The 10,980-nt window shown below is 51.7% G+C and overlaps 4 protein-coding genes across 4 annotated transcripts; 2 read left to right on the top strand and 2 right to left on the bottom strand.

Annotated features, from left to right (window-relative positions):
* Positions 1-118: 118 nt before the first annotated feature.
* BDW70DRAFT_103188 (YbhB/YbcL family Raf kinase inhibitor-like protein) lies at positions 119-1,123 on the bottom strand. Its single transcript, XM_073734336.1, has one exon. It carries the CDS (start codon positions 955-957, stop codon positions 346-348), a length of 612 nt encoding a protein of 203 aa, XP_073599498.1. The 5' UTR covers positions 958-1,123; the 3' UTR covers positions 119-345.
* Positions 1,124-1,289: 166 nt separating this feature from the next.
* BDW70DRAFT_147845 (Zn(II)2Cys6 transcription factor) lies at positions 1,290-3,400 on the bottom strand (the record flags this gene model as incomplete). The annotated part of the gene is made up of 3 exons (XM_073738784.1): positions 1,290-2,160; positions 2,208-2,651; positions 2,694-3,400. 3 exons carry the CDS (start codon positions 3,398-3,400, stop codon positions 1,290-1,292), a joined length of 2,022 nt encoding a protein of 673 aa, XP_073599497.1.
* Positions 3,401-3,616: 216 nt separating this feature from the next.
* On the top strand, positions 3,617-5,265 carry BDW70DRAFT_103192 (aspartate aminotransferase family protein). Its single transcript, XM_073734337.1, has one exon. The coding sequence runs from the start codon at positions 3,832-3,834 to the stop codon at positions 5,188-5,190; it is 1,359 nt and encodes a 452-aa protein (XP_073599496.1). The 5' UTR covers positions 3,617-3,831; the 3' UTR covers positions 5,191-5,265.
* A 3,028-nt stretch (positions 5,266-8,293) lies between these two features.
* Positions 8,294-10,739, top strand: gel1 (1,3-beta-glucanosyltransferase gel1). Its single transcript, XM_073735637.1, has 3 exons — positions 8,294-8,313; positions 8,373-9,524; positions 9,578-10,739. The coding sequence occupies exons 2-3, from the start codon at positions 8,928-8,930 to the stop codon at positions 10,349-10,351; spliced, it is 1,371 nt and encodes a 456-aa protein (XP_073599495.1). The 5' UTR covers positions 8,294-8,313; positions 8,373-8,927; the 3' UTR covers positions 10,352-10,739.
* The last annotated feature ends 241 nt before the right edge of the window (positions 10,740-10,980 follow it).

Raw genomic sequence — 10,980 nt, 5'->3', positions numbered from 1 at the left:
GAAGAAATATGTCATCTGTCCTCCTGCACGCATAACGTCAAGACTGAAAGTTTTCGAAGTATACCCGACTCTGAGACAAGCTCTGCACTATCTTTCGCTTCGGTACTCTTTTTGTCACGTAGGCTCCTCAGAGCCTACCAGCGTCTACTCCAGCTTTTGTCATGAAATTGAGCAATGGCTCTACCGAAATTGTGATTCATTTGTACCATTGGATGGGAACACCATGAGATATTGCTTTTTCGATAAAGATAAACGCCTGGCAAACAATACAAAACAGGGGGCTACAGACAATGCCAGGCTTCAAATCGTTGCAGACATCGATCAGCGGCATTCCTAATATTGATGTCAAGGGTTCTCGAACACTCCAACCCATTCGCCCCAACCGGCGACCTTCCCATAGACTTCCCTTTTGAGCTCGTCGTAAGTCGCCAAGGGGCTCATCTTATCCGTATCAATCGAGTCATTCAATGCAATAAGCTCAAAGAAGAAGCGGTGCGGTCCGTCACCAAAGAATGGAGTCGGCGGAGCATAGACGGAGTCGTGCCTGTTTTTTCCGTACTTGAAGCCACCTCGAAGCATGTATGGTTCCCAACTGGCGTTGTTGATACGAAAATCAGGGCTTTGCACTCCAGTCTTATCCCGCGAAATCCGATAGTATATCCCGTGGACAACAGGCTCGGGAATAGGTGCATCTGGGTCTTCACTGATCAGGACATACTCTACGGTATTATCCGTTGCAGAAGGCCACGCTAGAGCTGGGACAAGGCCGGCCCCCTCTGAAGTGTGGTCCTTGTCAATGTAGGTTCCTGAGCGGCCAAATTCGGGGCATTCGACGCTGATCGTTGGGAAGGGATGTTCAACGAACGCTGGTGAGCTAGTGAAGAGTTTCGAATGCCGCCACGCTCTTGCGCCAGCGACCAGTAACAGACAACCGGCTACGTGGTAAAGGGACCGCATCTATCATGTTACTTCACGGTTCGTACACATGTCCGCCTCACTCACCATGGAGTATCTTTCGCAATAAATGGATAAAGTGTTTGGACATGTAGATGATAGAGCTTGGAGGAGCGATGGGGTCAGAAGCCGGGGCCTTCGGGAACCGAACTCGAGTATTTATGAACAGGCCAAAACGGGAAGGGACTAGTGACGACATGGCGAAGCTGTATTCTGGGAAAGAACTGGGTTGGCCGGAGGCTCCAATGCCGGTCAAACCTCCAACTTGAGTCCGTCTACAGGTCCCCAACGACTCATACCGAGTCATCCATCGATCTTGCCTCCGGTACTGTGCTTTACCAGAGTTCCAGTCCTTCCGTGAAGCCAGCACTACCGAAGCCAGTATTGCCAAAGAACTCTTCCAAGACAGAAGGATCTATGTCCAGATTGTCTAAGTTCATCGGAATACTCGAGAACTCTGGTGCATCTATACTACTGTTGGACTCAGCTGCGCCAATCCTCTCGAGCAATTCAGAGCATTGAGTCAAGCAATTGTCTGCAAGATCCCAATTGTAGTTTTGGCGATGAGACTGGAGGGCGTCTATCATGTCCCGAGCAGTCTTAAGTGGCGTGTTACGGCCATAATTTCTCATCCGCAGACCACTGCGGAGCAGAAACATGGTCGCAGAGGTCAAAGAGAAGGCGTGGGCTGGAATCCAAAACCCGCGGAATTGACTTTCGTCTAGCTCCTGCACGAGATAAGCGATCTCCTCTGCCGCTCTCTGGGCATGCACATAGAATGGAGTTACGATATCATCTTCAATCTCCAGGGCCCTCTTATTCATACTGAGCTGGAGTCGGCGAAGCAGAAGCTTGACAGACAGGTACGCCATTCGAAAATTCGCGGCCCCAGGAATGTCTAAACGGGTCCCTCGGAGCACGAGATGGCGCATGTTATCACTCAAAGACTCCTCCCAGTCTCGAAGGATCTGCTCCAGATCCATCTCGGACATCTTGGTGATCTGCAGGAACTCTCTCGAAACGCTGTATACATGCTCCAAGTAGCGTGCCAGCACGTCGGTCAAGGTTGTCAAAGCCACGAAAACAGATGCAGCAGCCTTATCGCTAGGTGCGGCAGAGCCGGGGCAGATATCTTCGACAGATGGAAATGGCACGTCGTACTGTGCGCGATGCACGTGCAAAGGCGTACCGTAGGCCAGACTGCACCTGCTTCACGTTAGCGGAAGCAGCAGTAATCCCAGAAGCCGCCATACCAGCGATCGTGTATAAGTACCAGCCACCAGATCCTTATCCTCAAGCTTTTTTCCAGCGGTGATATGCTCCAGCCCGTAGGGTCGCGGTTGAGTCCCAACGCATTGGACAACGCAACCGCCATTCCAACCATGCCCCCATTACCGAACATTGAAGTACTGGGCCTGCCATTGACGTTGATAAGTATAGCCATTATTGATGAAAGCCCGGGTGACAGAAATAATTCGGAATGAAGAGCCTCATTGGCCTGGTTCCAGATATAGCGGATGTCTGGAATGCGACCGGAAGACAACTTGGTAGAGCTCCCCCAATAAATGAGAGAGTTGGCGTACAGATTGCAGAGCAGGGCAGGAGAGATTTTCTCTTTGTGGGAGGAATAGGTGCTCCGGAAAGAAACTTCATCGAACACAGGGAAACATGGATTGGCTTTGAGAAAGAACCTGAAGCTATTTAACGGGGGCTATCTCGGCATCCACGGATGAACTCACAAATTTATGTACTCCTCGATATCAGGGTCCATATACTTCTCAATGAGCTCACATTTCGAGGCAGCAAATGACTGGTTTGCCACAACACCCAAAGGCCGCCTGGGCACAACATTGAACCACACTGGGCCGAAATGTCGGTTGGAATTTGAGCCTGTGGGAATCATGCACCTCTTTTGAGCGAAGGGAATCGTTGAGAGATAGCTTTCCAGGATATCGTTATCATCGGCGACAGCAGGGCTGATGATATGAGAGCCATCGCCCTCGGATTCTGCGCCAATTCCCATGAAGTGGGGGAAGCTTCCTGTCCTAACCCCAGGGCTAGCGGCACACGAAGCATTTCCACTGACGTGTGATCGGCCTTGGAGCTCAACCAAGTCCGCAGAGACATGCGGTTGGGAACCTATTGGTCGCTGCTCGTCTCGAATGGCAGCTGAGTCTGCAGGAGACTGGGTCTGAGGAGGGTATGGCCTGTGGTCTATGGATCTGGATGTTCTTGCATTAGGGACCACTCTCCGCGGCCGATTTCTCCTCTGGCGCGGGACTCGAGGATCGTCCGCGCGCGGGAAAACGCATTCGGTGCCATACGCCTGGCACATGGCACATAATTCCGCAGGGCCCTTGGACTTACAGCGGGACTTGCGCTTTCTGCATGAAAAGCAGGCTGGGTGAATGTGAGACCTGTATGGCCGTCCTACCTGGCCTTCCATCTTGCGAATAATGGCATAAAATGCCAGGCAAGGGGGGTTGATGACTTTGCGAGGAGGGCCGTGGGCAAATATCTTTGGCTGCGACAGGATGCATTCAAGAGGCCAACACTAAACCTTACCATAGTGGTGGGCTGATAGAACATCCTCATAGTGATAGCATTGATGGAAGTTGGCCGCGGGCAAGTGGTGGGTCCAAGTTCGTGCCATGATTGGCTAAGAGCTCTTATCAGTCATGGGTCTCTTGTCAAGTATCAGCTTGGCCGCGGGCAATTGCATACACAACTGCCCGCGGATGGCGGAGACAAATCCAACTCAACACATCCACTGTCTCTCGAGATTTAAGTTAAGATGGCTTCTGATCAGTCTGGCTTGAAAAAACCTTTTGTTCTTTCACTCTCTCATCTTCTCGATATACCCCTCCCGCCATCAAAATGGGCTCCGTCGACGACGTTGAAGCCTTCTTCGCCAAGGCCGACAAGTACCTCATGAGCACTGGAGTGCCATATTCTCCCTTTATCGTCACCAAGGCAAAAGGTACCCGCCTTTACAATCAAGATGGGCGTTCGATTCTCGACTTCACATCCGGCCAGATGAGCTCGCTCCTCGGCCACTCGCATCCAGATATCGTCGAGGTTGTGAAGCAGTATATCGCCGAGCTCGACCACCTCCTCAGCAACATGATCACCCACCCCGTCGTCGATCTCGCCGAACGATTAGCTCGCTTCCTCCCCGCCCCACTTGAGAAGTCCTTCTTTCTCAACACCGGCTCCGAATCCACCGAGGCCGCCATTAAGATCGCCAAAGTCTACACCGGCAACTTCGAGATCATCGCCTTCGCCGCCAGTTATCACGGCCTTACCCAAGGTTCCGGGTCGGTCACCTACTCCGCAGGTCGGCGAAGGGGCGGTCCCGTCATGCCCGGTGCCCTTGCCTTCCCTGCCCCTTACGCCTACCGCTCCCCGTTTAAGAAAGCCGACGGTTCCTATGACTGGGAAGCCGAGATCGACTTTGGCTGGTCCATGATCGACCGACAGAGCGTCGGCTCCATTGCCGCCTTCATCATGGAACCTATTCTCTCTACTGGTGGTATCCTCGATCCGCCCAAAGGCTACTTCAAGCGCATGGTCGAGGAGTGCCGCAAGCGCGGGATCCTCGTCATAATGGACGAAGCGCAAACGGGAGTCGGCCGAACAGGCCAAATGTTTGCTTTCGAGTACGACGGTACCGTCCCTGATATCCTTGCCCTGTCAAAGACACTTGGATGCGGGCTCCCCCTCGCCTCCGTCAGCACAACCGCCGAGATTGCAAAGGGTTGCAAGGAGGCCGGCTTCCTCTGGCTCTCAACCCACATCAACGACCCTCTGACCGCCGCCGTGGGCAACAAGGTCCTTGAGGTCGTGGAACGCGATAATATTGCCCAGCGGGCCGCAGAGCGCGGCGCCCAGCTCCGCGAGGGTCTTGACAAGCTGCAGCAGAAGTACTGGTGCATTGGTGACGTCCGTGGCCGCGGGCTACTGCAGGGTATCGAGATCATTTCGGACCCTGAGACGCGCGCTCCAGGCTCTGAGCTCGGCCAAGCTGTTTCCGATCAAGCCATGGAAAAAGGCCTGTCTTGCAATGTCGTTAACTTGCCAGGAATGGGGGGTGTCTTCCGTTTGGCGCCACCGGTTACGGTTACCGCGGAGGAAATTGAAGAGGGGCTTGCGATTCTGGATGAGGCGTTTGGGGACGTGCTCAAGACATGGTCGGCTTCGGAATCTGATTCCAAGTTGCGGGGTTTATCCAAGTAATGATTTTATGTTAGTCATCGTGGTAGATGAGGGCATTTACAAATGATACCTACACGGCCACTGCTAGCGCCAGCTTACTTTCCACGTCTGTTTTCCCGTTCTCTACTCTGTCTAGGGCTTTTTGCGACAACCCGAGACCTTGTTGTTTCGCTAGCAAGCAAAATCACCGCCCCTAGACAATCTGCTCAAGCACTTGATCAGGAGCTCGAGGAGCTTGCCTCTCGGCTCTTTAATTCGTATTCCAAGCCACTTAGGGTATTGCGTTTTCTGCCGCAACGCTATGGTCCATCGTTTACGAGCCACTGGCGTAGAGCATTTTCTTCCGGGTAAAGTGTCAAAAGGTTATGTACTTGTATTCCTCGAGGCACATCGGAATCTACCTGACGCGATCCAGCCTCAGATGAGTCGAACTGGATAAATGCCAATAGTTCAGACATGGATTTTCGTCGACATGGTGATTATTGTGTAGTCCAGACCTAATACCAGCAATTAGGACAGTTGCTCACGTAGACTACTGTAGGTGACTTTGTCACAGGGGCCCAGTTCTGAGAGGCCGTATGGACATCAAGACTTGGTTGTTTTTTTTGTTCGCGGTTACGAACAACTCGCCCAAGGGAGGGTTGACTTCGGTATGTCCTGGATCACGCTCCACCTGCAAGCCTCTGGAGAGTGGATGACCAGGGTAGTTCCAACGGTTGATAATCAAAGGGACAGGATCCCCGATTCTGCAGACGACACTTATCCAGATGCCTTCGGGAGTGTGCAGCTCCTTATCTGCCCACTGGCCTGGAGTCCATCTATTCTAGTTAGACCCATGCAAGTGATCGGTCGACAATGAGGCTTACGATGACAGCTTTTTTGCAACTCATCATCCCAGCTCGCATCTCCTAACCGTGCTCCTTTGCGTCGTTCCCTTCCTCGCCGGAGTTCTGGGCCTTTAGCTTCTCCCATTGTCGAATCCCTATGGCCGTCTCGTCTGTTTCTGGATTTCCTCCGCCTACACAGCTGCCTGGTCGCTCTCTATGTCCGTGACAACCGCCAATACAGCAGGCCACACGAAAAAATCACTACAAACGCTTTGCTGATCATCGGCTACTGTTTGGGCAACTTTGTTGGCCTGTCCTACAAACCTAACCAGCAGCCGAGGTACCCACATGAAGTGGAAAGATGTTCTTCTGCATTGCGGTGCAGTTAATTAGCCTGGTCGCGTTGTCGATCTTGCTATGGTGGCGGAACTCAAAGAGGGAGGCTTTATGGAAAGAACGGGAGTTGGCGAGGGGGAGATAAGGGTTGGGCGTCAGAGAGGGAATGCTAGACCAGACCGATTTTGAGAATGAGTACTTCCAGGCATGTTTGCTCCTGTCTCTTTATTTTGGTCTGAGTTAGCTGACTTTCTCTTAGTACATATACTAGTCTGCTATGCTCCAGCGTTGTTTCTTTCTTCCCTAGGTCCGAGGTTCAATATCTTTGCCTGAGCTGCGTGAACCGTGAGTCAACTGCAAACTTTATGTGAATTGATTAACCTTTTTCTTTCTTTCTTCTCTTTCTAATAAATCTGTTGCGTTCCGTACAGATTATCAAAGGTTCCCAATACCTACACCTTAGGTCTCGAGCTGCTACCTTGTATGCTCGGAGTCGGTTAGATGCGACTTAGGGCTGAGTTGGGTAAACTCCAACATTCTAGCCTTAACCAACGCAAACTTGCCGAGTCTAAGGACGAAGACCGTGGCCAAGCGGAATTTGATCTGCCCACGAAAAAGATGCATTGTGTAGTGCTTGATGACGAAATGGCGGCAATCGCTGCAGTCTAATGGACATTTAATCACTACAAGTTTAACTGTTGAAATCTCGGCTGATCTTCTGGAGTGGCGGTCAGTTCTTCCTTACAGATTGCAGAGCATTTTTGTAAATAAGTAAGCTGCTCACTCGTGTGCACAAGCCCTGAATTGGACAAGTCACCTTGCTGAACAAAGTTATGAAATGAACTACCAATAACGGGATTCCAGACGTGGTTTTTGCAGACGCTATTCCGCTGTTAACCGCTTGGCGTACAAAGCCGAGCCTCATGGCTTGAGACTCGAGACTCGGGAAGGGCAAATGAGGATCCATCTGTACAAGATGCGATGGCAATTGAGTCTCGGCCAAGGGAAGCCGTCGGGACCCTCGGACTCCTGGTGGAGCCGTGGCTTGGAGTATGAGGTCTAGACCAGCAACCTCAACATGAAACCTGCTCCAGAAAGTCTCGGACTCTTGGTGTGAGTCTTAGAACTAAGAATACTACTGGAGTACAGCTGAATCTAGCTTCGGTGCCGTTCGTTATGGATCATCGGATCAGGCTCCCACGTTTGCCAGATGCAGAAACGTGCATGAACTTGACATCAGCTCCTATTTTTGGTGAGACTCTTGACTCCCGGAATACCTGGTCAGGAGAAGATTCCAGGCGAAGGCACATGATAAGTACGGAGGTATGCGTTGTAGTGCGTTGTACAGCGTAACCTCCAACCACTTGCCACTGTTGTCTGTCTGGCCCAGCGGCATAATTCTGAGCACTGACTCGTGCACGGGATAAATAAATCATTAATAATCAGGGTCGAGATATTAATATCTCAGTGGAGTTTGGAGCACGTGATTTATTGGACATCGGTACACCGTCAGGACTTTCCTGCTGAAAAATGACTGTATCGGGGGATCTCCTGCCGGCATGAAAGAGTCCGTCGTAGTTTGTAAATCTCAAATACTTGACATTAGTAGTCTGAGAAGGCAAGTCGGCACAGGCTCATACCGTGAACCGAATATTCCGAGCATCCCACTTCACAGGGTCAAGGGCCAAGGCAGGGCAATCAGCCTGTAACAGGGTTTAATTCAGGGACTAAGAATGGATGACCCCGGTTTTGGGCCCGCACTGGCCCACCACCAGAGAAACAAAGCCTGAAAGGGAATCATCTTCATTCCCTTTGGCGTTACGCACACTCTGATTCGCTTGTCCTAGAGCACTGCCTCTGGATGGCTGGGACTGACTCTCAATCGAACAATGTGAGCCACTTGTCAGGCCACTCAAGCGGTGCCTCCCCTGGCGATCCGCCTATCGCTGCCTGGCCCGGTAGGTGATCTGCTGCAGCGCATCTTGAAACTGTCAGAGATGACGAATGCTCCAGCGGGAGTGCGGATTGGCTGTGACTTACTTTTGGTATGGTATGTTTGTATTCAAATTACTACTGTCTCTTCGGCTGCCGAGCTGCTTGAGCGCCCCCGAGAGCGGAGCGATGGCGAGGGGATCTTGTCACTTAGGTCAATACTGCAATGGACAGATGAGATGAAGATCGAAGAATCAGTATTTGACCGTGCTGGAGTACAGTTGAGGAATGGATGGATGATGGTGATGAGAGTAATGGGGCAGTCAGTAGACAGTGGGGGTGGTAAAACAGGGACAGTCTTCGCCCGCTCTAGTCTCTGCAGTGCAGCACATGCGGCTGCCAAGTAGGAGTGCCCCAGCTGTCCATGATCCCTCTTTCTCTCCTCTCCTTGCCTCCTTCTCTTCTTCCCTTCTTCTTTCCCTCCATCCCTTCCATCGCTTGACTTCTTCTTTCTTGTTTTATCTACATCAGATCGTCCCCGTCACTCGTTTGGACCGGCCGTTTTAATCCTCACACTCGCTTTTCCGCGCCTTACCTCGATCTATTCAACGTATTACGTTTAATTCGCCCATTCTCCAGTAACCAACTTGCCATTTCATCACAATGAAGGGCTCCAGCGTCGCGGCTGCCCTCACTCTGAGTGCTTCTACTGTCCTCGCTGCGCCCAAACTGGCTGCCCGCGACGACGTCACTCCTATCACCGTCAAGGGTAACGCTTTCTTCAAGGGTGATGATCGTTTCTACATCCGTGGTGTCGACTACCAGCCCGGTGGCTCCTCAGACTTGTCTGACCCCATCGCCGATGTGGACGGCTGCAAGCGCGACATTGAGAAGTTCAAGGAGCTTGGCTTGAACACTATCCGTGTTTACTCGGTCGACAACTCGAAGGATCACGACGAGTGTATGAACGCCCTGGCTGATGCTGGCATCTACCTTGTGCTGGACGTCAACACTCCCAAATACTCTATCAACCGTGCATCCCCCGAGATCTCGTACAACGATAAGTACCTCCAGTACATCTTCGCGACGGTCGACAAGTTCGCCAAATACAAGAACACTTTGGCTTTCTTCTCCGGAAACGAAGTCATCAACGATGGCCCTTCCTCCATCACTGCTCCCTACGTTAAGGCTGTCACCCGTGATCTCCGCAACTACCTGAGCGCCCGCAACTACCGCAAGATTCCTGTTGGATACTCTGCTGTAAGTGAGATCGTAAAGCCATCTTGAAGAGCGAGTACTGACCGTTTTTCTAGGCTGACGTAGACACAAATCGTCGGGAAATGGCCGAGTACATGAACTGCGGTACTGACGAGGAGCGCAGTGACTTCTTCGCCTTCAACGACTACTCCTGGTGCAGTCCCTCTTCCTTCCAGAAGTCCGGCTGGGACCAGAAGGTCAAGAACTTCACTGGCTACGGTCTCCCACTTTTCCTTTCTGAGTACGGATGCAACACAAACACCCGTGACTTTGGCGAAGTTGAGGCTCTCTACTCCACTAAGATGACTGGCGTCTACTCTGGTGGTCTTGTTTACGAATACTCCCAGGAGCCCAGCGACTACGGTCTCGTTGAGATCAAGAACGGCAAGGTTACTGAGCTCGATGACTTTGACACCCTTAAGAATGCTTTCTCCAAGACCTCCAACCCCGAAGGCGACGGTGGCTACAACAAGACTGGCGGTGCCAACCCTTGCCCCGCCAGGAACGCCCCCAATTGGGATGTTGACTCTGAGGACACCCTCCCTGCGATGCCCGAGCCCGCCAAGAAGTACTTCGAGAACGGTGCTGGTGAGGGTCCTGGCTTCTCCGGCCCTGGTAGCCAGACCGCGGGTACCCCCTCCACTAGCAACACCACCAATGGCGAAGGCAACACCGTTTCCGGCTCTTCCAACTCTTCGAGCGGCTCGTCCGACCCCACCGACGACGCCGCTGCTGGCCTCCACATCCCCAGCATGACTATGGCCCCCGTCTTCGTTGGTCTGGTGACCGTCCTGTCGAGTCTCGTCGGCGCTGGTGTTGTCTTTTTCTAGATTGATGGAAGCTAGTCTGTCTTATCGCATTTATTTCACTCGGAGTTCTTCTTTTTCTGACTGGCCGGATGGTTTTTGTATTGATTTTGCCCGGACCATCGTACCCTCACAAGGCCACCACAGTTGTACAGTTGGGTGGTACATTTGTTAGCCACTTTAGTGTCTGAGTATAGACTCGTAATAAATGCCTCATGTTCATTCAGACTTGAGCCGCAGCCATCCCGGCATCTTGTTATAAACGGCAGAATAAAGTAGCACGCTGCTAGTGACGGGAATATGTTGGACCACTGTTGAAGGCGAGAAGCCACTGCGAGGTCCCAGTCCCTCTGCTAGAACATAACTGAATGTGGTCACTATTGATATATCTACAGGCAATACCATGAGTACACCAAATCTGTGGTGTCTACCTCAAATTATTCACCGTCTTCAGGTACAGTGGGATTAAGAGCAACTTGGCAGTACTGACAATTGCTAGGTGATATTGGTGTGTAAAAAGTCTTGCCGACATGCGAAAGGACAGGGATTCCAGGGAAAATCTCTTGCGTATACAGAGCTTCATAATCTTCCATATAGCTAGATGCTCATCCATTATTTATCACCATTTTATGCATTATGTTCTGCTTTACATG

This window comes from Aspergillus foveolatus (genome assembly GCF_047715535.1).
Source record: "Aspergillus foveolatus strain CBS 279.81 unplaced genomic scaffold BDW70scaffold_6, whole genome shotgun sequence".
In the NCBI taxonomy this organism is placed as follows: domain Eukaryota; kingdom Fungi; phylum Ascomycota; class Eurotiomycetes; order Eurotiales; family Aspergillaceae; genus Aspergillus; species Aspergillus foveolatus.
This window is presented reverse-complemented; position numbering and strand designations above follow the sequence as displayed.

Coding starts and splice junctions, on each gene's coding strand:
- BDW70DRAFT_103188 (XM_073734336.1), bottom strand. CDS start 957: ATGCGGTCCCTTTACCACGTAGCCGGTTGTCTGTTACTGGTCGCTGGC.
- gel1 (XM_073735637.1), top strand. CDS start 8,928: ATGAAGGGCTCCAGCGTCGCGGCTGCCCTCACTCTGAGTGCTTCTACT. Junction 9,525..9,577: donor TTCCTGTTGGATACTCTGCT/GTAAGTGAGATC, acceptor CCGTTTTTCTAG/GCTGACGTAGACACAAATCG.
- BDW70DRAFT_103192 (XM_073734337.1), top strand. CDS start 3,832: ATGGGCTCCGTCGACGACGTTGAAGCCTTCTTCGCCAAGGCCGACAAG.